Genomic DNA, 27,006 nt, shown 5'->3' with positions numbered 1-27,006 from the left:
CTTTTATATATATAATTCACATGTCAAGCAAATCCAGGCCCACTGCCATTTTGTTCCAACAGTTCTTATAATAATTTATAGTTCAAAAAGAGACAATATAGAGCCATTTTGTTTTCTATAGAGAGAATGTATAGGTCAGGGCACTTTTGAGAGTGAAGGTATCTACCAATACCTTGTAATTGGCCCCTACCAGCTGGCTGTGTGGTTACTCCAGCTACTTGCTTCCATCCTGGTGTAGAACTGTATGGCTTCTTAGATGGGGACTTTTGAGGACAAGGAAAGGAATGAAGAGTCAGATCATCGATGTTCAGTCCATACTATCATCAGAACCACTTGATGAGATCTATAGAAACATCCACAGCAGGCCCACGTTCAGAGATTCAGTTGGCCTGATGTAGAACTTGTGATTTGTTGAGATGCTTCTAATGCTGGTTTTTAATGTAGCTGTAATGTGCCAGGCTCAATTCTACATACTCCAAATACACTGTTATCTTCCATTTCACTGCCCCCAGGCTGGGATTGTCATTAGTTTTACAAAAGAGAAAACTGAGATAGGGAGTCATTCTGATCCACAGAACAAGTCATTTCTGCATTGGTATTGTTTTAAGAAAGACTTCCAATCAGACTAATGTATGGGTGGAGTTTTTCTGTGTCTCGGTAGCCACTCCCAAATAACCACTCAGAGACTTATTATTAATTAGAAATGATCAGCTGATAGCTCAAGCTGGTTACTAGCTAACTCTTATATTTTACATTAACCCATGTTTCTTATCTACCCTCTGCCACGTGGCTGTACTTCTTACAACATGGCATGTTCATCTTGCTTCTCTCTGCATCTCACCAAGATTCTGAGGGACTCCTCCTCTTCTTCCTTGTGCTCTCTTTTTCTGCAAGTCCCACCTAACCTCTACCTGTCCAGCTATTGGCCAGTCAGCTTCTTTATTAATCCAATCACGGTGATGCATGTTTACACAGTGTAAAGGAATATTCCACACTAATGGTTGAGTCCAAAGGGGCAGGTATTTCTCACCTGAGCTTGAGTTCAATGCTGTGTCTGAAAGTTTAGTTCAATTTTGTTATTAAAAAGCTTGCCTTTGAGGGCTAGAGGGATGGCTCAGCAGTTACAAGGTTTATCTTTCCACATTTATTTATTCTTTGAGCCTCCAACATCAACTGGGTCCCAAGAACTCAGTAAAATTCAATTCAACTCCATTTTGCCTGACCCCAGGAAAGGGCTCCACTTGACTTTACTGGTATGTTCCAGAAGATTCAGCTCATGGATAGCCAAGGAAGAAATATGCAAGGCCAACTATGGGGGATGAATGAGGAGTTTCTGTACCCCTCCAACACCCCTCAACCACTACACAATCCTTCTATGTGTGCACCTTCCCATGAGTTCTCCCAGCCCTCTTCAGAGAGTTTTATGGAGGCTTCATTACTCAAATTTGATTGATAAAGCCATTGCCCTTAGTTGTTGAACTCACCTTGGGGTCAGGGAGTCACCCCAAGTTCACACTGCCTAACCACATGGGTGTGTCCTCATCAGACATCACCCAGCCTGAAGACACCTTGTGAGTATGAAGTTGGGTATGGTTGGAATATAATCAACACAGACACTCATCACCCAGGAAGTCCCAAAAGAGTTCGGTCTATGACAGGAAACAGGAACAAAACCAAATACGGTTTTTACCATATCAGACATGTAAACATGGGGAAATGGTAAGTTTTCTCCCCTTTACTTTTTATTAGCAATGAGTAGCTTTTTACAACATTATTGAAAGCATAATGTACTTAATACATACTGGTTGTGTTTTATAGCTAATAAAGAGCCTGAAATTATCAGTCAAAACCTTGAAGAATTAGAAACTGAAGTATTTATGATGTGAGAGTTGGAAATATACCAGACTTCAACATGACACAAATAAGCATTACTTAGCCAGCCCACTTTCATGATACAATGAAAACATGTGTGGATATGAGCGTGTATGCATGTGTATTTATATGCCTGGGAGGGAGGGAGGGGGGGGGGAGAGAGAGAGAGAGAGAGAGAGAGAGAGAGAGAGAGAGAGAATGATTTTCGAGTCTTATGATAAACATATAATAAAACACTATTTTGTTATCTAGACAGAAAATCTGCATGAGAATGTTTTAACGGGCACATGTTTGAAGAACTCCATGAGACAATACTTCATTTTCCTTTTCCCCTCAGAATTTAGTATGTGTTGCTGTAATGTGGCACAGAGCAGGAGGGAGACGTGAGGCAGAGAGTGTGTGGAGAAGAAACACGTGGTGAAAGAGCTGGGTTATAAACTCCATGGCTGAGTTAAGGAGTTGGCTCATTTCCTTGGAAGAGATGGATGACCCAGACATCTTCAGAAATGTAAAAATAATATGAGGTGGGGAAAGATGACCAGCTGTTCGCCATAGCTAATGAATATGTAATTTGAGAAAATAAGCTCAAGCTGAAGGAGGAGAGATTCAGATCTGCTGTCAGGGCCATTTCCCAGTAGTGATGTTTCCACTAGCCCTCTGGGATGGCTGGTTTGTGCTTTTCCAGAAGTCTCTATAATCATGTAGATTCAAATAATAATTTTAAAATATGGGCAAGAATGAAGAGGATTGAATAAGATAATGTCTCAAAGTATTTTTCAGCCTTAAAATGCCAATTCTGTTTAGAGAGAGGGAGGGAAGGGGGGGGGAGAAAGAGAGAGAGAGAGAGAGAGAGAGAGAGAGAGAGAGAGAGCGAGCGAGCGAGCATGTTCTAGTGGATAGGTTAGATTTCCCTCTAGTGGTGCAGAAAGAAACTGTCTTTCACAAATCTGCCACTTGGAGCAGAATTAATCTTTAAACAATAACAGAAAAAAGTTATATAGTTTTCTTGTTTTTGTTATTACTGTCTCGTTTTCTCCCTCTCTCCCTCCCTCTCTCTCCTTCCCTCCCTCCCCCTCCCTCCTACTCTGTATTTGCTCCCATGCATGTGTGTGGTCAATGTGGGAGGTGGGTACTGGACATCTGAACTTAGGTTCTTGCATTTGCCCAGCCAGCTCTTAACCCACAGAGCCATCTCTGGCCCTGTTGTACAGGTTTTCTTATATTGCTACTGGCTTAGTCGAATTACTTGCCGAGAAAAACCAAAACAAAATCAAAAGAACTACCAGACCCACAGTCCTCCCTTTTCTGGCCTTGATATTGAAATCCGGACCCCCAACTCAGCCATTTAAAATCTCTTATTTCCCTGGAGCTGAGAAGCCTCCTTGGATGGCTGGGAATCCAATGACTAGTGAAAATCTCCTTTGGGCTGGGAGTTTGGCAGACATTTTGAAGGGTGTCACACACCAGCACTGTTTAGAGTTTTGATGACAACAGGCCTTTCCCTCAACCAGCCTTTGTGATCAGAACTCTCTTCAAGGTACTGAGTGTGTGATGGCCCTGTCTACCCACACTGTCCGCTGTCTAGAACGTGTGAGAAACAGACAACTGCCTATGCATACCCCTCATATCAATCCTACAGGCAGAGCCCATGTCACATCTTCTTTAGAGCAATATAAACAGAAGAGACTCTCATTCCAAATCTTAGGACAGATTCTCAAGTTGACAACCTGTCCAAGAAGACTGAGTGGCCTTAAGAACAGAACATGGAGGAGCAGAACGTTGTACCTTGCTTGACCTTGGCTTCAGGTTGGGTTTAGCTTAAGGTTTAGAAACCCCAAAGGTTAACAAAATGAGATGTGCCATTCTCACGTAACACTCACAGTTCAAAACAAGAACAATTAAACAAGTGTAAGGAAACATCACTTTTAGGTTCCGTTCCTTCTGATGCTCTACCGATTCTCTAAAATTAAAGACAAGTTCAGCTCTTACCAGGTTTCTGTTGAGCCTCAGCATTGCTGTGTGCAGAGCACCTGTTTAACCAACCGTTGGTTAACCCTGCGCTGTTTATGTCTACACATCATCCAGTCTTGCTGGATCCTGTTTACTCGGCCTCAGAAGAAAGCATGAATGAATTTGTGCCGGTCATCCAAGTACAGAAGGTCACTAGTCCAACTCCTCTTGCCAGATGAATGGGTTTGACAAGCTGTGACCAGCACTGTCTGGCTTTTCTAGTGTCATGTCTGTTCCAGCCCCGCTACACAACACAACACTTTTAGTGCCTTTTCATAGAAAGCTACACAAGTCTCCCGGCTGGTGGTGATTCGGGGTTTCTTTGAAGCAGAAGCCTTTTGGTGTGGCCAGTAAATCATTGCCTTCGCTCAGCAGCAGCAGGAGTGAGTGTGTCACAGCACATGAATGCTCACAGGGAACCTGGGCAGTGGCTGAGACCTTTGGCGGAAAGCCCCAGACTCAGTGTATACAGCTGGCACCTGGAGAGGGCACTGTCAGGCTTCATTAGAGTCAGGCCCCAGCATGGGAGATGGCATCCACTGTCAGAGAGGTCAGTTGGCTCAGCTCTCCTTAGACTCTTGGCTGGTTTTAAGTTTTCCATATTGAGAAATCCTATGCAAGATGCTCAACAGGGGAGTCCCTTGTCTTTGCTTCTCAGTAATGCTGGGGTCTAAGGGGAGCTTGGGGTGGGGGCAGGGGTATTTTGATGGCAGAATACTAGATCTTGGGAAGGAAGGAAGGAAAAAGGAGGTAATGAAGTTCTGGTTTTAAGTAATGTGAGGGGAGAGGCTCATTTCAGAACACATCTGCTGGAGAACTTGTCATGTGAGGCCCTGTTTGGCTAGCTGGGACCTGTGTAATCCCTGTAAGTTAGATGAGACCGTGAGAGTGGCTTACAGTAATGGTTCATTATTGTCAGATATGAAAGGCCAGCACATCAGGAGATAACTGCCAGTGACAAAATGATTTATTACTCACAGTCTTGAAGAAGAAGAAGGGGCACACCCCCTCCCCACCAGATCATGCAGAGTATATAAGGGGGCAGCTGGGAGGCAGAAGAGGCAAGGGGAAACCTTGGGCTGAAGCCTCCATTAGTTTTCTGTGATAAAAGTAGGCTGGGCCAGGCAAGCAAGTTTAGGGCTGGTCAGTTTGGATAATTCCAGGAGGCTCCGTTCCAGAGCACAGGGCCTGGCCTGGCCCTAACTGCCTTGCATACGGCTTTGCCTGTCTATGCAGGGCAGGAAAATAGTGGCCTAAGAATGAACCTGATGAAGGGAGCCACTGGCCTGCAGGTGGTGGATACCTCTAAGACTTCTGGGAGGGCCATCTCTCCCATATCAGTGAGATCCTGGGATGTCAAAGGATCAGAATAAACAGATAAGCTGAATACAGAGATAAAATGGTAAAGTTAACCAATTCTTCAGGTGGCTAAAATTTGGGGAGATGTTCCAACAAGGGCCTATTTTTTGTTTGTGTGTTTGCTTGTCTTTTTACATACAGTTAGTGTCAGATTGATGGCCTCTGGGTCAGAGGTCAAGCTTCAGAGTCAGGAGTGTGGTTTTCAGCCCTGTTACTTCCCTTGCCCAGTTCCATGAGACTGCATAGCTGAGCTTGTTTGATGTCAGTTATCAGAGCACTCTAACTGGAACATTCAGATGCCTTTTGTTTTATGGGATTTTTATAATAACCTGTAAGTCAGATTATTCATATAAAAAGTTTGCCCCATGCATGGCTCATGAATTTGTTTAATAAATGCCAGGTTTCATCATTGTTTCCTCCCCCCACCCTTTTTAAATTAATAATAGTGTGGACAAGATTCTGCTCACATGAGGATAAAAGATTCTCTAAATAATTAGTAACTTTTTAAAAAATGGAATTAACCTGTCATTGGTGTCTAACTGGGTCTAGGGAAGTTTTCCTTAGAGCTGGCAATGTCTAAAAACCTGGTTCTTATGAGAAGCTACCAGGCCCTGAGCCATGGCATTCTTCACATACTGTGCTGTAGGGAAGGGTTTGAAATGAACTTTAGAGTCTCTGCTAGCTCTTCGCCACCATCTTTTAGGAGCCCCAGATCCTTAGAGAGTGTCCTCCTGGCTCAGAGCAAGGTGTACGGAGTTGGGCTTGCTCAGTGATCCAATTTATCCAAGAAAACGTGCCATTTGTGGGCCATTTCTAATACATGAACATAATAAACACTCGAGATAGAGGGTGGGTTCATCCAAGGAAGAATTTTTGAAGTATCTGTTGCTGGCCAGCAGGCATGTGCTTGTTAAGTTTACAGAGTTGAACAGAAAAATGAGTCTCCTAGAGTAGATGCCTGCAGATGTACCCGGCTTGTTCAATAAGAAACACAGAACCGACTGCAGAGTTAAAAACCACGAGGTCAGAGCAAGAGCGGAAAACCTTACTTGCTTCTGCTGTTCTTCCTCTCCGCAAGAGAGCTACTTCTATGTGTCATATCTTTTTTATAGATTTTCTGTTCTGTTTTCTCATTGGTTGTAAACCCAGCCACATGACCTCCTCGTCATTGCCTGTCTGTACAGACCTCCAGGTCTTCTATGGTTGGTATTGAGATTAAAGGCATGTGTCTGCCATGCTGGCTGTGTCCTTGAACACACAGAGATCCACCTAGCTCTGCCTCTCAAGTGCTGGGATTAAAGGCGTGCACCACCACCGCCCAGCTTCTGCTATGGCCTTGCTCTGACCTCAAGGCAACTTTATTAACATACAAATAAAATCACATTTCAATACAAATAAAATATCACTATAGATGCTGGTAATCTTTCCTCCAGAAACGTCTGTTAGTAAATTGGGGTTGGGGGCTGTGCTAGCAGCAGTAGTTTGTAAGAAGGAGCTGGCATAACAGAGCACTGTAGACTGGTGGCTTGAACAGGAGAAATTCACCATGTCTTGACTCTGGACAAGGTCCAGGTATCAAAAGGTTTGTTTCCGGGGTTGGGGATTTAGCTCAGTGGTAGAGTGCTTGTCTAGCAAGCGCAAGGCCCTGGGTTCGATCCTCAGCTACACACACACACACACACACACACACACACACACACACACACACACACACAAAGGCTTGTTTCCTTCAAGGGTGGTGGTTCTCAACCTGTAGGTCACAACCCCTTTTGGGTCCAATGATCCTTTCACAGGGGTTGGATATCAGATATCCAGCATATCAAATATTTACATTATAATTCATAACAACAGCAAAATTACAGTTATGAAATAGCAATGAAACAGTCTTTATGGTTGGGGGTCACCACACATGAAGAACTGTATTAAAGGGCCACAGCATTAGGAAGCTTGAGAACCGCTATTCTAGCCGCTCTGAGGAACAGTTCTAGACCCCCCTTCTTGGTGTGAACACAGCTGACTTCTCTGTCTCTGACGTTATCTCCCCTCCATGTTGCTCTGTCCAAATTTCCTCTTTATATAAGAATAGCAGTTGAACCTACCTTGATCATGTCTGAGATGCCCTTGCTACTGAGACTCTCCACAAAGGTCTCCAGTGGGTAGCTGAGTCCTGGCACCAGCAAAGAGACCTATGTTTGGGACAGAAATAAACTAACCTTCAAAGCAAAAAAAAAAAAAAAAAAAAAAAAGAGAACAGCAGTCATGTCCATTTTCCATCACTATGACAAAATGCCTGAGGCCATCAACTCAGAAGGAAGAAAGACTTACTTATGCCTCATGGTTCCGGAGGCTTTAATCCATGCTTGGTTGACTCTACTGCCTTCCAGTAGGGGCAACACATCAGAGTGGGACATGTGTGGCACAGCAAAATGGCTTCCCTCGTGATGGTCAGGAAGCTATTGTTACAATATCCCTTTTTTCTTTTTTTCGGAGCAGAGAATTGAAGGGCCTTGCGCTTGCTAGGCAAGTGCTCTACCACTGAGCTAAATCCCCAAGCCCCACAATATTCCTTTAATTGCTAGTGCCTGGTATCCTAACTTTCTTTTACTAGACTCTGCTTCCTAGTAGTGCCCCAGACTGGAGACTGAGATTTTAACAAAAGGACCTTCTGCAGACATTTAAAATTCAGTTAATAGCATACATCATGATGGAATTAGTGACCTTGTTTTAACTTAATGATATCGGTCTCCAAATAAGGTAGCATCCTGTGATATGAGCAGCTAGAACTACAATGTAGGGATGTTGGGGATAGGTGGGTTGGTGGGCACAATTCAACCCAAGACACTATTCACCTGGTCTCTGTGCAACTTCTTGACTACAGGTCTTCATGAATAAATCAGTGAGGCTGTCATCTCAAGAGAACTACATTTATGGGTACCAAAACTTGAATTTCAAATTTTAACAAGTCACAATGTCTTTAGATAAATTTTAAAAGATCAGTTAATAGCATAAAAACCGTTTTTAGTTCATAGGCTATACCGGAAATGAGTGGAGGTCAGGTTCGGACCAAGGCCTTACTGTGTGTGCCTTTGCCTTATAGCTTCTGAACATGACAGCCGCACACAGTTTCAGGTTATACTAATGTATCCAAATGTCTTTGTCTAAAGATTTTATTTTATAGAAGGTAAAAATTACAGGTCTGGAAAGATGGCTCAGTGGTTAGGAACATTGGCTATTCTTTCAGGGGACCAGTGTTCAAGTCTCAGCATCTACATGACAATTCTAGTTCCTGGGGATCCCATCCCTCTTCTGGCCTCTGTGGGCACTGCATGTGTGTGGTACATGGACACACATTCAGGCAAATATTAATACCTATAAAATAAAAATAAATCAACTATTTTAAAAAGCAAAATTACACTAGCATTTATGTGTACTTGTGACTCTGGATGAATTTCAAGATTTTATAAAAATCTGCAAAATTAGCCTAATGAAATTGAATTTCTTAGCTTTTGATTATAACCAAACATGAAAATGTTTTAAAGTATGTTTGGTTTCTGAAGTCTAATTTTTTTTCAAGTGTTTTGTTTCCTATTGGAAAGTTTCTTCTTCCTCCTCCTCCTGTTCCATCTCTTCTTCTTTTCACTTTAAGCAACTGCTTCCATATGATTTACAGATGAATAACATTTTACTTAGGCTGTAAGAAAAGGGTTAAATGGGACAGAGAAAGAAAAGTCTGGATGCTAACTGTGCCAAACTGTTAGAACGCAGGCTTCTTCAGCAGCTGCCCAAGCTACACTAGTGTGAACGAGCTTCCCTTGAAGGGTCACCAGGGACAGATGCCTCAATGGGAACTCCTAGACTCACTTCCAAAGTCAACATCCCCCAAAAGCCATGAGCTTGTCCTCGAATTCTGTTCTTGGCTTTTAGGCACATCTTCAGGAGCTACAGTCAGGATGGCTAGTGTGGTATTCCCAAAATGCTGAGACACTTTGATGATGTAGTCCTGAGATTCTACAGCTGTACATGTCACACTGTCCCTGACTCTGTGGGTGTTCGTCTATCTGTGAATCAAGCTGGTCACTCCCACTTGTGTTAATATTCTCTAATTCATATTAACAGGGTTCAGAATTGGCAGTTATTACAAATCACTTTTAACAAGTAAAAATTGATAAAGAATTACAAAATAAGAATATTTTTATGGTTATCAAACTTCATGGAACCTTCACTACTCAGTAGGTCCTTGATCCATGGCAGCAGGCTGCTTCTTAGAATTGCAGGCTCAGGCCCCTTTTCAGATGTACCTAGCAGATTCTGCACTGTCACAAGCTCCCAGGTGACTCACGTGTACTTTAAAGTTGGAAAAGTCTTCTGTAGATGACCTTTGAGATCCTTATTTCTGCCTCTGCCTAGCAGATAAATCTTCAAATGCCATGTAGTTACAAGGGTAACTGGCCTCTGCAGTTCCTTCCTGCACCTCAAAAATTACCGAGAGCGTAAAAAACAATCCAAGAAGAAATAATTCTGAGCATCTGGGAAGATTTCTTCCAGCTTTTCAGGTCAATTCACAAAAAGGGAAACAAGATCAGTTTCATTTTGTGTCTCCATGGAAACCTTATCTCAATGTCAATCCACAAGTGAGCTTGTTTTCTCTGCATGGTTATCTTAGCTAAGCTGAGAGATTCAAAATACACCCTGGATGAAGTGAAGAAACTTCTAATTTGATATTTTTCCAAGACACTGATGTCTTGCTAAATTTGTTGGTAGACAGTCTAGCACAACTCAAATTACTCAGAAAAAAAGGCAATTATTTAAAACACTTAGGGTTTGTATGACAGCTGAATCTTAAAGGCACAGAATATTTAAAAAGAAAAAAGCCAAGCTCCTATGACTAAGCACACTCATAAAATGTATAATGGCCATCCATGAACCTCTCTAATGGCTTTGCAAGGAAGACTCCTTTGCTGTGATGGGTTCTTTTCCATCCTTGGTCTGTGGCATGAATGAGTGCCCTGCTGAGCTGCCCGCTTCATAAGACTCAAGCAGCCTTCATGGTAGAACACTCCTCCTGGCTCCATGCTTCTGCGGCTCAACCAGTGTTGAGCTATCCAATAGTTGGCACAGCTGTCTTGATGCTGCTCTAAGAAGTTGAGATGCCAATAAGGAACATGTTGCCAATGGCTGTTACCGTCTGTTCCCACTGTTTTCATCACTGTCTGGTCCAGCTACAATCTGATGGTGTTCCCTCTGGCTGAATACAGGAACCAATGCAAGGAACAGAAAGCAGGCTGGGCCCCTTACTGGCCCAGGGAGGCAGCAGAGCTAAGTGGCTTTCATTCAAAGAACTGAGAACTCTCTCACATTCTTGATCTCTTCTTTAATCTTATCTTTCATTTGAAAAGATAAATGAACTTCATTGTGTTGATAAAGGGAGATGAAAGAGGAGGTTTGCTGGTTCCCTTCTAAAGATCAGCCAGTCAGGGTAGATGAAATGTGTTCTTGGTTCTACCTATTATTACAGCATATACACTTCCTTCTTCAAGAAAAACAAAAATAGTGTTCATCAGCATAGAGCATGTGTTTGCTTTGTCGAATGAGATGGGTTTTTGCATGCCATATCTTAATCCTACTGCATGCCAATGTCATTGGTAGCCATAGGTGCTTATGTGAACCATCCATGTTTTACATATGAGAAAACATTGGCTGTGAAAATCTAAATTACCTATATGGTTTAAAAATAGCACAACTGGTATTTGAATCTAGATTCTGGCCCCAAAGCCCATGTGTGGTGATATTGTGTTCCCCAAAATATTGTGCACTCTAATGAACTTATCTGGGGTTAGAGAACAGAACAGCTATTAGATATAGAGGCCAGAAAAATGGTGGCGCACACACCTTTAACCCTATCACTTGGGAGGCAGAGATCCATCAGGATCTCTGTGAGTTTAAAGCCACACTGGAAACAGCCAGGCATGGTGACTCACACTTTTAATCCCAGGAAAGCAGAAAGGTATATAAGATGTGAAGACCAGGAACTAGATAGAGCTGGAGCTGGTTAAGCATTCAAGCTTCCGAGAAGCAGTTGAGCTGAGATTTATTTGGATAAGGACTCAGAGGCTTCCAGTCTGAGCAAACAGGATCAGCTGAGGAACTAGCAAGGTGAGGTAGCTGTGGCTTGTTCTGTTTCTCTGATCATTCAGTGTTCACCCCAATACCTGGCCCCGAGGTTTTATTATTATTATTATTATTATTATTATTATTATTATTATTATTATTATGACTTTCTAAGATTTGTGTTACACCCATGGTCTTAACTATGGTGTTGTACTACATGCCACTCAAGAATATGGGGATGCTTCTTTACCTCTGAAAAATGCCTGGGAGTACCCAGAGCATCCTTCAGTCTGGAATAGAATTACTGAACACCAGCCCATCCTCCAGGAGAGTTCCCAGGTCTCATCTTCCAGCAGCACAATCCCAGACTAGCAGAAGTCAGATCTAACTGACACCCTTTTTCTTCCAGGAGATCAGCCCTTTTAGAAAGCAATGTCCTCTAGGTGCTGGGGACAAGCATATCAGCTCTGTGAAGCAGGCTATGGGAGAGCAGCTGGACAGAGATTCTATTAACTCTTCCCCAGAGAAGCAATATTACCAGTCCAGCATGGCCTTACCAAGGGTTGGCATGAAAGGACATGGTGGTCCTGGGCCTCCAACATCAAAGCATGAAGGTCCTTGCCTAGGCCGTGGCAGTTCCTAGGGTGTGAGAAGAAAAGAGCAGGCATTCTCAAGGCTCCACTTGGTGGGGACCCTCCTTGCTAACATAGACACAGGGCTTGGGTATCTCTGTTTAGTCCATTCTTCTCAAAGTAGTTTGTCTGTCTTCCTTCCTCCCTCCCTTCCTCCCTCCCTTCCTTTTTTTGTTTACAAATATTTATTTAGCAAAATAATGCATACTGTTTTCTGTTTGGGTTGTCTTTGTCTTCTAATTTAAGTATCAGTAATAAATTAAAATACAAAATTCCAGAGGAAATGATTGACTTGCCCAGTAACATCCAAACATTACTTTGTGGTCTAATCACTCTTTATTTTGACCTATCCCTATATTTCTGCACTTACCTTCTGCCATTTCTTTTTTCCTAGCCTATGTCTATCCATACTAAATACCTGTCTCCTAATATTACTATGCACAGATGTTCAGGACCTTGATATTGTGATGTTTTTATTTACCTGGAACTTTTCTGTTACCTTGTAACTTTTGAGTTATCTACCCATGGAAATGGGGCGTTTGACAGGAAAGTAAATATATTTTTTATTTTTTATAAATTCTCAAAGAATAAATAAGAATACTTCTAAGAGAAGAATCAGAGACTGTCTCACTGCTTTTTCAGGCTGTCATGTATCCTGGGGGAAGACCAGGTGCATGGGGACAGTTGTAGATTACAGCTCTGTGCCTGAGTCATAGTCAGTTTAGAGTAGTCCATGCTGAGAGTTTACATCACTGGGAACAGTGTCAGTGAAGGGATCTCAGTTCCTTCCTCCCTCTAAAGGTTTCTGGACTCCACATATAACCTGTCAGCCTTCCCTAGTATCAAGTTCATAACAAGAATCTATGTTGGAAAAATAGAAAAAATTAAATTAGAATGTCCTAGATCTTTGGGTGTGTAATTATCCAAGTATAATCCACGCTTGCTCACTCACTCATAATGGCATTATTTTATTGCCTCTGCTCTATTATTGCTTTCTATGGTAACAAACTCAGAACCCCACCAACACAGGCCCTGAGTGTAGACTAGAGTGTTTGAGACAGTAGAGTGGCATGGGAACTTGGAAGGACAGTTATCTTAATATATAGCGTTGAGGTTGCTAGATTTTCTGGTTTTAAAGTAATTTCAAAGTATTTGATTTTCATATTTTTTTAATTGGCAGTAATATAATTATAAAATAGAACAAACCATGTGTGAAAGGTCGCTAGCTTCTGGTAGCAATAGTCTGTGTAATTCAAACTATCTGAAAAGCAGACAGAAAAAACAAACTGAAAGACATCTGTAAAAGCACCTTTTTGGAGACATCCATCACCACCAGTCCCATGAGACAGTAACAGAACAAGGGGATGGAGTTTGGGAGATAAGCCAAGACCCTTTCTGTATAGGACATTTGCTTATCTACACAGGGTCTAGGTGACAGGCGATGGGGCAGGTGGACAGCCTACTCCATTGCAAAGCGTGCTATGAAAAGGATTAGCCAAAGAGGTGTCAGTGAGGCAGACCTGTGGCAGCTTCGTGTGGCTGAAGGAAAAGTAAGTAGAGTTCCCACCAAAGGCAAGAGATCCTCATGGCGACCCCTGTTCTGGGTGATAACACAAAGGGAGCCAAGATAAAGGTAGGAATCAAAGAGTCATAAGTTCAAGAACTGCTGGATCCCCCAGATGTCTCACAGAAAGAAATGAAGGAGGCTGACATTATCTGATGTCCTATGGTATGTTTATAACCTCTTTTCAAACAAGATGGACAGCACCCAGTGAAAGTTTGCAGGTTACCTAAAGAGACAAAGCATTGTGTATCACAATCAAAGATTTTATATACAGCCAGAAGAGACCCACAGGTGTGGGAGTTTATCTGACCAGACTATAAAGCAATCGTTTTCACTGTACTCATGGATTTCAAACATCGGACAAAAAGTCATCAGCAAATAACTAGAGATTATTATTTTTTAAATCAAGATGTTAGGAGCTAGAGAGACGGCCCTGCAGTTAAAAGTACTTGCTGCTTTTACAGGGGACCCAGGTTCAGTTCCCAGAAAACACAAAGTGGCTCATAACTATTACTCCAGTTCCAAGGTGTCCAACACCCTCTTTGGGGCTCCTCCGGTACCAGGAACACCTGTGGTGTACACACAGAAACCCATAGACAAAACACTCATACATATAAAGAAAGATATGCAGATCTTTAGAATAAAAAAGCAATATGTTAAAATTAAAGAACTAAAAGTGATAGTTGAAATTAGAACATAATCGTTTTATCCACAATGGAAGAAATTGTTAGTAAATTTAAGCTGTGTCTGAAGAAACTAGATATAACAGCTGGAGAGTATAAAGGGGGCAGACAGGAGAGTGCATGTGAGACATGAGAGTTACATTAGGGGTTCTAACATGATTAATTAGTCTCAAAAGGAGAAGAGGAGGCAGAACCTGGAAAGGCATCAGTCCGGCGGAACTAGATGGCAAAACAGAAGATATAATTAATGATTAATTCGTATCTAGATACACCAGACTGGAATCACAGAAAGTGAAAGTCTAAAAAGTAATTGTTTTATTGACAACTAGTTTTAGCAACAACATTGAAGATCAAAGGGCTGAAATTGAACCATCTAAGGTCTAGAGTACCTGATGTAGTGGAACCTACCTTTGATATGAAAGCAAAATGGAGGAGCTTCTCCAACAACTGACACAGGAAAGTAGTGCCCCAGAGGACCAGCACATGAGGAAGTCAGTCCCCCAGGATAGTGTCAGGGCAGGGGGACATTCTCCTAGATGTATTTTGGAAAAAAAAAAAAAAACAAAGAGTTTGGTGTCCCGCATAGTTTGGTCCTGGAAACCTGACTGAAGCTAGGACAGACACACAAACAGAAAAGCTGGAAATTGGTGGACTGTGCTCACTGTGACAGCAGTATTAACTACAGGAGCAGCCCAGAACCTCTGCATGTTTTTATAGATCTGAATCAAGAAAGCAGATTTACTGTGTGGGTTTACAGTACACAGCTGAACAAGGGGGCAGCTTTAGCTAATCTGGGTAGGAGGTCTCTGTAGGGAGCAGTCTCAGGCTGCGTTCATTCCTGAAAAGGAAGCTGTGGTTGATAGTTTCTGCATACACCACCAACATTCACACTTGGACTGGAGGAGGACTTTGCCATCCCTCTGAGCCTGACCATGGAAAGGTTTGGCCATTTGCGTGGGTCTGAGGTGTTGAGGTCCTTGACATGGCTGTGTCCTTATGTTCCCCACAAAAGAGATTTTAAAGGGATGAAATATAAAGGCCATGTGAAACAAAAATCAGAATTTGAGGGTTTTAAAACTGAGAAGTGAGTGTGTGTGTGTGTGTGTGTGTGTGTGTGTGTGTGTGTGTATACATGCACACAACTAATAACAAAAGCAGCAATAGTTATTTCAGAAAAGGTAGACTTTAAGGTCAAACTCTTGCTAAAGATAAGGAGGGACTCTTCAAAATGAAAACTAGGTTTGATTTCTCCCAAAAAAATATAAATGTAAATCTCTAAACCAAAAAGACTGCAGAAAGTATAAGAAAAAAAAGAACCGAAAGGAATCCTTACTAATCCTAGGATATTCTTAACCCTGCTTCAGTAATTATCAGAACAATAAACATACTATTAGTGCTAAGATAGATTAGTTAGCACACCCAACTTAATGGGCATATATAGATACCTCACCAAGTGACATAAACATGAAATTCTTTTCATGACACAGGGACACATGTAATAATTAACTGTGGGCAGAGTGAAAGGATTCCTTCACAATCACAAAGACAATTAACTTAGAAAGCAGAGCAAAACAAAACAAAACCAAACCCACAGACTACATTTGATAAAATGTGACACTCATTTACGGTCAAAATTCTTCTGAAAGGAACCAGAGAATCCTTTAGACTCAGGGAATAGTGCTGCTGGGACCTCTCGGGTGCAGGCAGTATGTGCTGCTAACTGTACTGCTGAGAAGAGCCGTGGACAGGCTTATGTACAACTCAGGCTCTTCTTGGGAGTCCAGACATCAACTTTACATATAACTCAAGTAGATTAAATTCAGTAAACTTCTCTGTGGTTATAATAGTTTACAATTCTTTTAGTTTATGTGTGTGGGTGTTTTGCCTGCGTGTATGTCTGTGCACCACACGTGTGCAATGCTCTCAGAGGACATAAGGGGACGTTGGATTCCCCTGGAACTGGAGTTACAGCTGTTCACATTTTTTAAAGGGCAGATTTCAAATGCCATACCTGAGCTAGACCCCTTTTACTGTACAGGTGTCAGACAATTCTAAAAATAATAATAATAACAACAGCAAACAAACAAACAAACAAACAAACAAACAAAGCCCTACACACACACACACACACACACACACACATACACATACACACACACACCATACACACACACACACCACACACACACATACAAACCACAGTACACACACATACCACACCACATATCACACACACACACACCACACACACACACACACACACACACACACACACACACACACACACACATTTTCAGAAAAGAGAAACTTCCCTATGGATGAGGGGTCATCACTGCTAATAATAGCCCAACTTAGAGGCCCAGATCAGAGCACTAGCAAGCCCAGTGACTTTCAGCATGTTGACACAATGCCTCATGCCTCAGTTTCCTTAACCACACAGTGACATAACATCATCTCCTCAGAGGCCATTATCAAGATCAGTTTGGTACACAGATTGAGAATGGTGTTGGAGTCATAGTTGGTACTTGGTGTCCACTACTAAAAACTGTTGAAGAAGAAAACAAAGCCAATATTTCAGTGCCCTGCCTTGCTGGCGGCAGTTGTGTTGCCTGTGAGCTAAGCCCCAGCCAGGAGCTATTTTCTGGTGTCTAGATCTGCCTAGGCAAGAGTGAGAAGGTCCTCTGTGTGTGGAGTCCCTATTCTTAATTTTACATGTGTACTCAGTGAGGCCCTTGGCCACCTATTAACAACCCTGACTATAGGGCAGGATGCTACTAAGGATGCAGCTGTGCATACACCTGCCTGCCGCGTAACCACTGTACCAGCCTATTTTGTAGTGCTCTTGCCAGCTGTGGAGCGTGTTGACCAAGAGGACCTTGCCATGTGACGAGTCGAGAGAAAGATCCCTTTATCCATGCTCATTAGCATTAATTTGCAAGAACAGCTCTGAAATGTGTCTTGGTGTCAGCTTAAAGGCAGATAGGGTATGGCTTTCAGATGTGGATTTTAAAAATTGCTGGTCCTTAGAGAAAAGAGCCAGCCAAACATTCTGTATCGAGTCACTTGATGCTTGCGAAAGTATCATGACTTAAAACTGCCTGGGAGCATTTGATAATGATACTATGAATGCATGAATATGTATAGTTAATTGAATGTTTACTATGTGACAGGCACTTTGCTAAGTACTGTCATACATCATCCCATTCTGTGCTTACAACTCTGTATGGTAGGAACTATTATTAGATCCAGTTTGGAAAGTTAGGCACAAGAGATTAAATGCCTTGTCTAGTTTGTACTAGAGATGGAAATAAAGCCAGCCTCCTCCCCATACAGGTAGTCAACCACTCACTATAGCGTCTCCTGTATCACTCAGCCCTTACCTCTTCCCTCACCTAACGAGGCACTGTGACCTTGGCTGCCGTCATCAGCTGGGGTTATTTAACAAGCTCCCTCACGACTTAGCAGCACACTGCAACAGCACAGTCGGTGTGTCTGTGGGTCCCACCAGCCAGGTATTTGAACATGGCTCTGCAATGGCTTGCCCTACCCACCTCTATGATGTCGGTGTCTAGTGGGAAAACTGATGGTGGGTGACTCAAATGGCTGGAGCTGGGATGCTCTGGAGGAACCTTTTCACTCATGCTTTAGGCATGTGTCAGGTTTCTTGATGCAATTGCTAAGGGCTGGGTAGGATGTTTCAGGACCTCCTGGAACCCAGTCTGTGAAGTCACATCACATAATTTCTGAACTCTGTGGCTGGAGTTCAAAAGCTTGCTAAGTTTCAAGGCTAGGTGAAGAAAATCTGCCTCTTTAGTTTTTGTTTTATGTGTATGAGTATTTTTCCTGTATGTAGGGATGTGCAGCCTTGAATGCTTGGGGCCTATGGAAGTCAGAAGAGGCCATTAAATGCCCAGGAACTGGAGTTAAGGATGGTTGTAAATCACCATATGGGTGCTGGGAACAAACTCCAGTCCTTTGCAAGGGCAACAAGGCCCTTAACTGGTCGGCCATCCCTCCAGCTCCAAACCCATGGGTTTAGTGTGAAAAGTGCCAATGATTTTGTAGCCACATATAGTACTCGACTATTTGTACCCTTTATTTAGTGTATTAGCCAACTTTGTATCATCATGATGAAATTTCCCAGATAATTTTCCTATAAGAATACATGCTTTATTTTGGCTCACAGTTTTAGAGGGGCCCGCCATCTCCCAGCATCACCAGCCAAGGTTAAGCTTTTAACATGTGACTCCTGGGGGCAGGGCAAACCCAAACTTTATCTAAACCATAGCATGGGTTGTGCAGCCCTAAAGCCCAGCCAGGGAGGGTATTTCTGGCCAGCAGCTTTCAAGGGCATGTTTACTGTGAAGCTATATTCAGGAAGAGCACAGTGCATGCACATGCCACACTCCTGACATGCCCACCATATCACTGCAGAGGCTGGCTTCTCAGAAAGAGCCACGGTAAATGCAAATCATGGTCCTCTTAGCCATCTCTGGGGTCAGAGGTGCAAATGGCAGGCTGATAATTCTCAAGAGTAAAAAAACGTGCAGTAAGACCTGACCAACAGTTACTGTTTTGAACTGGGGTGCATACCAGAGGCATTCATTTGACATTTGAGGAAGTGTGAGTCGATTTTATGGTAAAAGATCACAGAATGTACCAAGCAGCCATTTGACTGCCAGTTGGCATGCTACACTTCCTTCCCCAGTTTTTAATAATGATCACTTATGTGTCTTCCCTGCATGCCTGGGACTTCCTGTTTCCTACTTACCAGCTCGCCTAGCCTCTCACCTCTGTGAGGAAGGTACTGTTGGCCCATGAAATGAAAATTGATGTCCAATGAGGTTAAGTGACTTACCCAGATCACACAGCTCATAAGATAGAGCCAGTTGATCCAACCATTTCACCAACTGTCTTGTTCTGCCTTTCCTAGGGTAAGGAACACAATGCTGCAAGACAGGGTCCTAGACCTGGGTATGCACCAGGATCATTCTGGAAGCTTGTCATAGCTACACACTCCAGGATTCATAGAAACACAAATACTCCATCTTTCTGACTAGGACACACAGCAGTATCCTTGGGTGGTTTTTGGCTGTTCCTTGAGTAGCAGGCTGATGGAAAATATCCTCCCTGTCTGGGCTTTAGGTAGACCTGTGGGGGCTTTGACTTCGTTCCTAAGGAACGTCTGTATGCAGAGCACCAAGCTGAGGCACACCAGTGTTGCAACCACAGGAACTCAGGTTGCTATAAACAACAGTCACCTTAGTCTCAGCTTCTGTAGCCTTAGAGCGGAGAGAAAGAGAAGGCCCAGAGCAACAAACTCTATGGACTGCAGTCCCTTTCTTAAAAGTTCTGGTTTCAGTCTCTTAGATCTATTTCTGCTCCAAATTCTTGTGAGAGGTAGGAGGTCATCTTCCATTAAACTAGCAAGTGTATTCTGCACAAAGGAAGAATTTGAAGTGTGCTGTGGACATACCCAGTGAATAGAAACATGAGGACATAGTGGGATCTTTGGGAGGGCATGCAGGGATCTAAACCAGTTGGCAATTCCCCATCCCTTTGCAATGCCCTTGGCAGCATGGAAAATGAGGTGGGTACAGGCAGAGAAGGGAGGAAAGGGGGAAGTTGTGAGCAGGGGACTTCTATGAGGCTTAAGATGGGAACTTTTGCAGGCTAGTTTATATCTACACACAAGGATTCCAAGGGCGGATGCCCAGTGTCCTCCAGCCGCTAGCAGAATCCATAGAGATAGCCAGCCTATTCACTTCCTCCCCACCCCGTGTTCTCCAGAGGCCTCCATGTGTGGAGCCACATAGAGCTCACAACTGAATTAATGGGACAGTTGTCTTCACAAGTCTCATACTTTTATTAGGTTGGAATATTAATGCCACCTCTTAGCGACAGGCCCCACTCAATGGCAAAAGTGGGAAGGGAGGCAGAGAAGAAGGCTGATGTCACCTGCCTGGGTGGCTTCTGTGGGTGGCACATTGAACTCGCAGACACTGGCTTGGTTTCGCTTTGATGAATCTCTTTGGGAGTATTTCCTCTACTTCAATCTGGAGAGGAATTTTTTTCCCCTCAGAAGTATTTTTGTTGAGGCCTGTTTTGTCATTTGGAGAAAATAAATTCTCTCAGAGTTGAGCTCTGCATTCTGACTTATCTGTAGGCGTTTTTTCCTTGTCTACTTTGATTAGTTTTAGGTACATTAAAATAAAGGTAGATTACGTGGCATGCAGTGGGAAGAGGTACAAAGGATTGCCAACACATCAGGAACCCAGCAGCCAAACTGAGAATGGCTGACCACAGAGCTTGAGAAAACACCCGAGACTTGGACATCAGAAGATCACTTCCAGAAAGAAGCTCGGTGTGACAAGGTTGGGAGCAGCCGACTGTCACCTATGAGCCAAGAATACTAGGAACAGGTTGGGTTGCCAGGAACAGAATACTCCCTCCCTCAGCCCAGGCTTTACTTTCCAGATTTATGGAATCTTTACTTATTGGTTTACCCCACTGCTGCCCAATACTTCTCTATCAATACCTTTGTTTTGGATTTTGTCTTTAAATGGACTCATTTTATACTTACATATAAGTTTACATTAGTCCTCCACATGGAAGAGCAATATTGCTTCATAAATATGAGTGTACTGTACACATAAATTTAGTAAAAACATACAGGAGAATGTCTTCAGGTGAAGTCATTCTTCAGCAAGAAATGTTTTCTTCAAAGGGTTGCAGGTAATCAGAAAACAGCCTTTCTTGTTTGTGGCAGCATCTGGATTGAGGAATGCAGACAGACCAGCTCCCCCACTGCTTTATAATTCATGTCTTATGAGTATGTTTGGGGGTGTGCTCCACTCTTCAGAAACTGGACAAGCAATTGAAGTTCAAGAAGTGATTCATAGTCCTTTGCTGAACTGTGTTCCAAAGCTCGCTAACCACCCCCACCTCCCTGGGGACACTGAAGAAGCTCAGTAGCCAGGATGGTGTAGGATAGGAAGATGGGTCGGCTAGTTCTATAGCGTTAGTGTGGCCATCTTCTCTGAAATGTCAGAATGGTGGCTTCTTTAGGTCTATGGCCTCAGGATGCGCTTTGCCCTCGTTGAATGTGGGGAGGTATTTGACAGGGCTCTAGCTTGGAAGGGATTAGTGTATCAGAGAAAGAATGGAAGTTTCCAGCCTTCCTGAATTCACAGTCTTGTTTAGCTTATGCTTGTCCCTATCATGAATTAATTTCTCTGGAGTGAAGTAAAACCTCACAGAGCAATTTTCTGCCCTGCTTCTGTGTCTTGCCCATTCCGGTCACTGGCTGTAGGCTATAAAATGCAATCTCAGTCCACACCTCTGAGGGGGAAATCCATCCCAAAGCCTGAACTGTGGCTGATTTCAAACTGATGTTCTCTCTCTTTCTTCGCCAGGCGGTGCTGAGTCCTCTCATGGCCATCGCACTGAAAATATCCCAGATTCACGAGAGAACTGGCCGGAGGGGCCCCACGGTCATCACCTGAGCACAGGACGGAGGAACACCACGAGAGACGCTTCACTGGGCCTTCTTGCTTCCTGTTTGTGCCTCTTAGGACTTTGGAAAAAACGAAAGCTATTTTGCTGTTGGGGGGGGGGGGGGGGGTAAAAATGAAGTGAGGGTGGGAAGGGGGTAAATACCCCTCTTGTTTGGATTTGTTCAGTCCCTCCAAATGCAGCAGGGTCTTTAGCTATCTGTCAATGCTTTACTATTGTTTAATATCTATATTTCATCACACCAATGAGCTTCCCCTTTGGAGAAAGGTACGCTAGGAAACTATTAATCACGACCCCTGTGTATTCCTGGTGTCTTGTGTGTGTGAGAGAGAGATCTAGAATTAGACTGGCTCTACGTTCTAAGGGCTTTGGGTAGGCAGAAGACCTCACCAACATGGAGGCGGTCTCAACTTTCCACCCCTAGTCAGATCTACAAGAGAAAGGTTTAGAACTTCTAGGACGCACCCCTCTCCCACCAACCTCCAACAGTCCATTCTCCCCAGCCTTCCACCATCTCTGCACTGCCTCTCTCACATCTTCTAGAGTTTTCTGTAAACCACAATGGCACACCTCCAACAAGACATATAAAAGGTGTTTTCCTCTCTTATTTTGCATATAGTATTAATTTAGCTACCAAGCTGGCTGCACCCTTCTGAATGCAGCCACTTCCTGTGCAGGGAGTCGGGGGAGGATTTTCTGGAAAAGACTGAAAAATGAGGGGGAAGCTTTCTTGATTATGTCACAGACATCAATACATAAGTTTGTCTAAGTCCTCCCAGGGAGAATACCACCGTGGGTTCTGGTCTTGTTCACAGTGGCTGGATAAAGGAGACCAGAAGGGGCTGAAATAATTAGTGGAAGAGTCCTGGGCCCCATGAGACCAAGAGGTGGCTTGCCACAACTAGCTTTCTTTGCCTGTGAGGAAAAGGGACCTGCCAGCTCCAGCCGCACGTGGCCTGGGGCAGAGTCCTCCGTTGGCACAGGATGTGTTTGCTCCTGTTTGGCTTCCTTGGGAACTGCAGGTTCACTTATCACGCCATTTGTGTGGATGACCTAGTGCCCTTTGGCTGTTGCTGCCAAAGCAAGGCTAGGTTGCTGCTGTCAAGGTCAGTGCCGCAAGGAAACAATCTCAGAAAGGGGTTGGTTTCCATTTTCTCTCTGTGCTTCTGTCTGAAACTTGCTAGGATATTTAGTAGCCAATAAAACAGAACTTCCTTATTGTAACCTCCACACAAGACTGTGGGCTTCAGCTCCTCTGTGTCTCTTACCACTTTGCAGTTCCAATAGCAGTCACGTGTACTGATAAATCAGCCTTCCAGAACAATGGCAAAGACTCTGGTTCTTTCTAATGACTTGGGGGGGGGAGGGCGGGGGTGGATTTTAAAAATAGGACAGAAAAAAAATGAATTGCTTGAAATTGGTTTTTGGGAATCAGCAAAAATTAAAATAGCATCTAGTCTTTATTTCAGAATAATAGGAAGGTGGCTTTGAGCTGAGATTATACTATCTATATTATAATGATATTTATGATACATCACTAATGGAAAACTTTTGCCTTGTAGCTTCCACTCTCATTATCTCTGGAGTAAAGGTCCCTGTAACACCCATCCATTCATTCACTGTGGACGTTGTCAGGCACTCTGACAAATCCTTTGGCACATCAGCTCTAACCGGAGAAGCAAACAGTTTTACCTCCAGTTCCTGAACTTTAATCATCTCTAACTTCTAAGTTCAAGTTCTTCTACTTGAAGATTGTTCCCCTTTGTTCATGTGTGTGTAGTAGCTCAGTTTATAGTTACCATCAATTCATTTGTTCATTCATTCATTCATTCATTCATCCATTCAGCAAACCCTGGGTGAGTCGCTACTCCAGGCACATTCCTCTTTTAGATGTAACAGGAAGATGGGAGGAGTTACCTGCTTTTAGGAACTCACAGTTTGGAAAGAGTTGGCTGTGGCAAACACAGTATTTGGGAGGCATACATATCACAGCAGAAGTGCAAGCATGAGCCTTGGGAACACATGGAGAGTAATTGACTCAGAAATGGTGGGACATTGGGAACAGGAGACTCTTCCTAAAGAATAGGGTTTCTTGGGATTCATTAGCGCTTGTATAATTTACCAGAGGTGAATGGAAGCAGCAAGGCAGAACAGTCATTGTTAGCTAGGACTTTCAGAAGAGGCTGACCTTGGGGGCCAGAAGTTGGTGTGGTGGTTGGCATTCAGGCAGACATAGGACATAAGATCATGGGGAGCAAATCTGCATGGCCATCATTTTCTCTTGGCTGTGTTAACAAAGAGCAGGTCTCTTAGTGATTCTAGGACACAGCCTGTCTCTGAGCCCTCTCAGGTTTACATTGCTGAGGTATTGTTTCTTCCTGAACCCAAGATTGCATGTGTGGATTCTTGCATTTCTCTGATGAGGGATGAAAGCCAGCAAACTACTCTTCTCTATATGATGCTCCTCTTGTTAAAGATGGAGAACCAACAACCAGCCTTAAGAGCAAATGACCTGAGGGTCAGTGAGATGGCGTGGGGGGGGGGGTGTAGGCAAAGGGGCTTACTGTGCAAGCCTACTGCATGACTTGAGTTGAATCCCCAGTATCTACAGGAAGGTAGGAAGAGAGACTTGACTCCATACAGTTGTCCTCTGACCTCCATATGTGTCCTGGCATGTGTAGCCCCCCCCCCCCACACACACAGATAATATTTTTAAAAAAATAAGAGTGAGTGACATAAGATAAACAAGAATTTTGTGTGAACCAGCACAATGAATCACAGAAGAGGCTGTTTTATAGTGAGGTCACTATTAGGGTCATTCTGGTGATCTTCTAGCACTCGGGGTTCCCTAGCTGCAACATATGCCTCTGGAAGGTGGCAAGCCACCACATACATATAGTGGTTCTTAACCAAAGCAGTGCCCAATCCATCTAGGGATTTGGAAATGTGTGTGCATATGTGTCAGGGGATCTGGGGTATTAAGTACCCTGCCTACTAGGTGTCAGCCAAAAAGAAACAAAAGGTTGCTTTGTTTCACCCAGGATTCTTGAACCTCTTTTTAAAAATGGAAGGGGCCTAGGAAGATGGTTCAGGTGGCAAACTGTCTCAAAAGACTAAGGTGGGGAGCACCCAACATTGACCTCTGACCTCTACATGTATGTGCACACAAGCACATACCCATACACAGAAGGGTAGCCATCTTTAAAGAGAGACTTTAAAGAAAGAAAAAACATTTATCAGATCATTCTGTTTCAGATTGCAGAATGCATCCATCATATTTGTAGGTCATGAATGCTTTCACATAAGAAGCCCTTAGATTGATAGCCATGGTTGGCGGAGCCCTGAACTAGGTTTGGCCACACTGAATCAGGGCACACAAAGTCATGATAGTCTCTTGACTTGAGATTTTTGGTGGCCAGATCCATGAGCTACAGCTGCTGTAAAGGATGAGAAAGCATTTGCGGGAACTGATAATGACAGTAAGATGACTCCATGCCCATGGCTGGTAAATCAGTGTTTGGATCAACAGTTACAAATGGCAAGAGATTACCTGAGGCAACAGAGCTTAGCAGAATGCCTGCTCAACTTCAACCAGCTGGGGACTTTACGCACAGAAATAGCTCATGCAATTGGCAGCTCACTGTTGTGAGTCCCCTGGGTTGTCATGGACCTTCAGAGAGCAGAGTGGAGAAACACATCCGAGAGTCTCTCCTCTTTCCATTTCTTTCAGCCCTTAGCATGTGCCATGCCACATAGGTGAGCTTGAATGACGCTTCACCAAAAACAGTATAATAAGGTGAAATCTTGAGAGACAAACAGATGTGTCAGTAAGAAACATGTGGGAGTTTTTGCATTGGAGGGGTCAAGACAGAGCCAGCACCTCTCAAATATGCAAAGATCCAGCACCGTGTACTGTATACTGGCCTTGCCGTCCTGATCTTCTAGGTGCTGATGGTAATTATTTAAACTTGTGCATCAAGGGAACAACATGAAACTATAAATTGGGGGCCTGAGGTACTATAATTCACACTAGGGGTGAAGAAGAACAAGTGAGGATCCTCTGCCATGGAGACTTTCCTCTCTCCATTGTCTCATCATCCAAATGTCCTCCTCAGTATCCATGGAACCATGGCTCCCAACCCAACATCATTTCATTTGATCACACACCTGAGAAAGAAGGAAGGTGCCAGCACCACTTTCCCTGCATGCATCCTGTAGGAGATAATAATAATCACTCACTACAGCAGGACACACTTGTCTGACTTGCCCAGTGGATTTTAGTTGCTGTGACTCAAAAATGCAAGATTACTTTGCATGATACCCAGGTTCTCAACTCATGAATCAGAGTACATGTGTTTTAGAAACATGGCAAGGAGTATGTTTTAGTGCTAATTTGTTATTTATTTCTTTGTCTTTTTCTCTCTCTTCCTCCCTCCTTCCCTCTCTCCCTCCCTCCCTGCCTGCCTCTCTCCCTCCTTCCCTTCCTTCCTCCCTTCCTTTCTTCCTTCTTTCCTTCTTTCCAAGGCTGACTTTGAACTCCTGATTCTCCAGGTTGTGCCTCACATGTGCTTGGGTTACAAGTGTGTACCGCCACACCCAAGTTCAGTGTTCTTTTTAAAAAGGAAGCACCAGGTTGTTTTCTGAAGCAACATCTGTTGTCAATCACATTTGGGTTTGCAGAAATATGAACTCATCTTGATACTGTGGAGAATACTACCATGACTTAGGATGGATCCTCTACTGATTTTTTTTTCTGATACAAAAAGTGACAAAAAAAAAAAAGAAGGAAGGAAGGAAGGAAGGAAGGAAGGAAGGAAGGAAGGAAGGAAGAAAAGTCTGAGGTAATGGAGAGGTGACTCAGGGGTTAGCATGCTTGCTTACTGTGAAAGCATGAGGAACTAGCTTAAATCCTCACTCATGCCAGAAGCCTAGAAAGATCCCTGGAAATTCCACTTGCCAGCCAGCTTACCTGAAACAATAGCCCCCACCTACTCCACGTGTGTACACATACATGCATTTATGCACATGCACATGCATGTACCACACACACACAAAATAAATTTCAAAAAGACTCTGAATACAAAATTTATTGCCTCAAGGAGACCAATACAAAGTATGCAAACCAAATTATATGTTTGGTCATCTGTCCCCAGTGGTAGAAAAAACACCTATTCTGTGTACAGATCTGGGTAGAAGTCTGATAATGCTGGTCATTCAGACCAGTGGAGGAAACTGCTCAGGAGGGGGATGAAAAGAGATGACC

General features: G+C 43.3%; 1 protein-coding gene across 1 annotated transcript in view; it reads left to right on the top strand.

Annotated features, from left to right (window-relative positions):
- The window catches only part of Pgm5 (phosphoglucomutase 5), a 172,950-nt gene extending 151,118 nt beyond the window's left edge, over positions 1 to 21,832 (top strand). The window contains exon 11 of the mRNA XM_036193917.1: positions 21,644 to 21,832. Within this exon, the coding sequence (XP_036049810.1) occupies positions 21,644 to 21,733 (90 nt within the window). The 3' untranslated portion in view covers positions 21,734 to 21,832. The remainder of the gene's footprint in view (positions 1 to 21,643) is intronic.
- Positions 21,833 to 27,006: the final 5,174 nt, after the last annotated feature.

The sequence above is a fragment of the Onychomys torridus genome, chromosome 1, assembly GCF_903995425.1.
Source record: "Onychomys torridus chromosome 1, mOncTor1.1, whole genome shotgun sequence".
In the NCBI taxonomy this organism is placed as follows: Eukaryota; Metazoa; Chordata; class Mammalia; order Rodentia; family Cricetidae; genus Onychomys; species Onychomys torridus.
The sequence above is the reverse complement of the archived record's forward strand: the minus strand, read 5'-3'. Positions and strand labels throughout refer to the sequence as shown.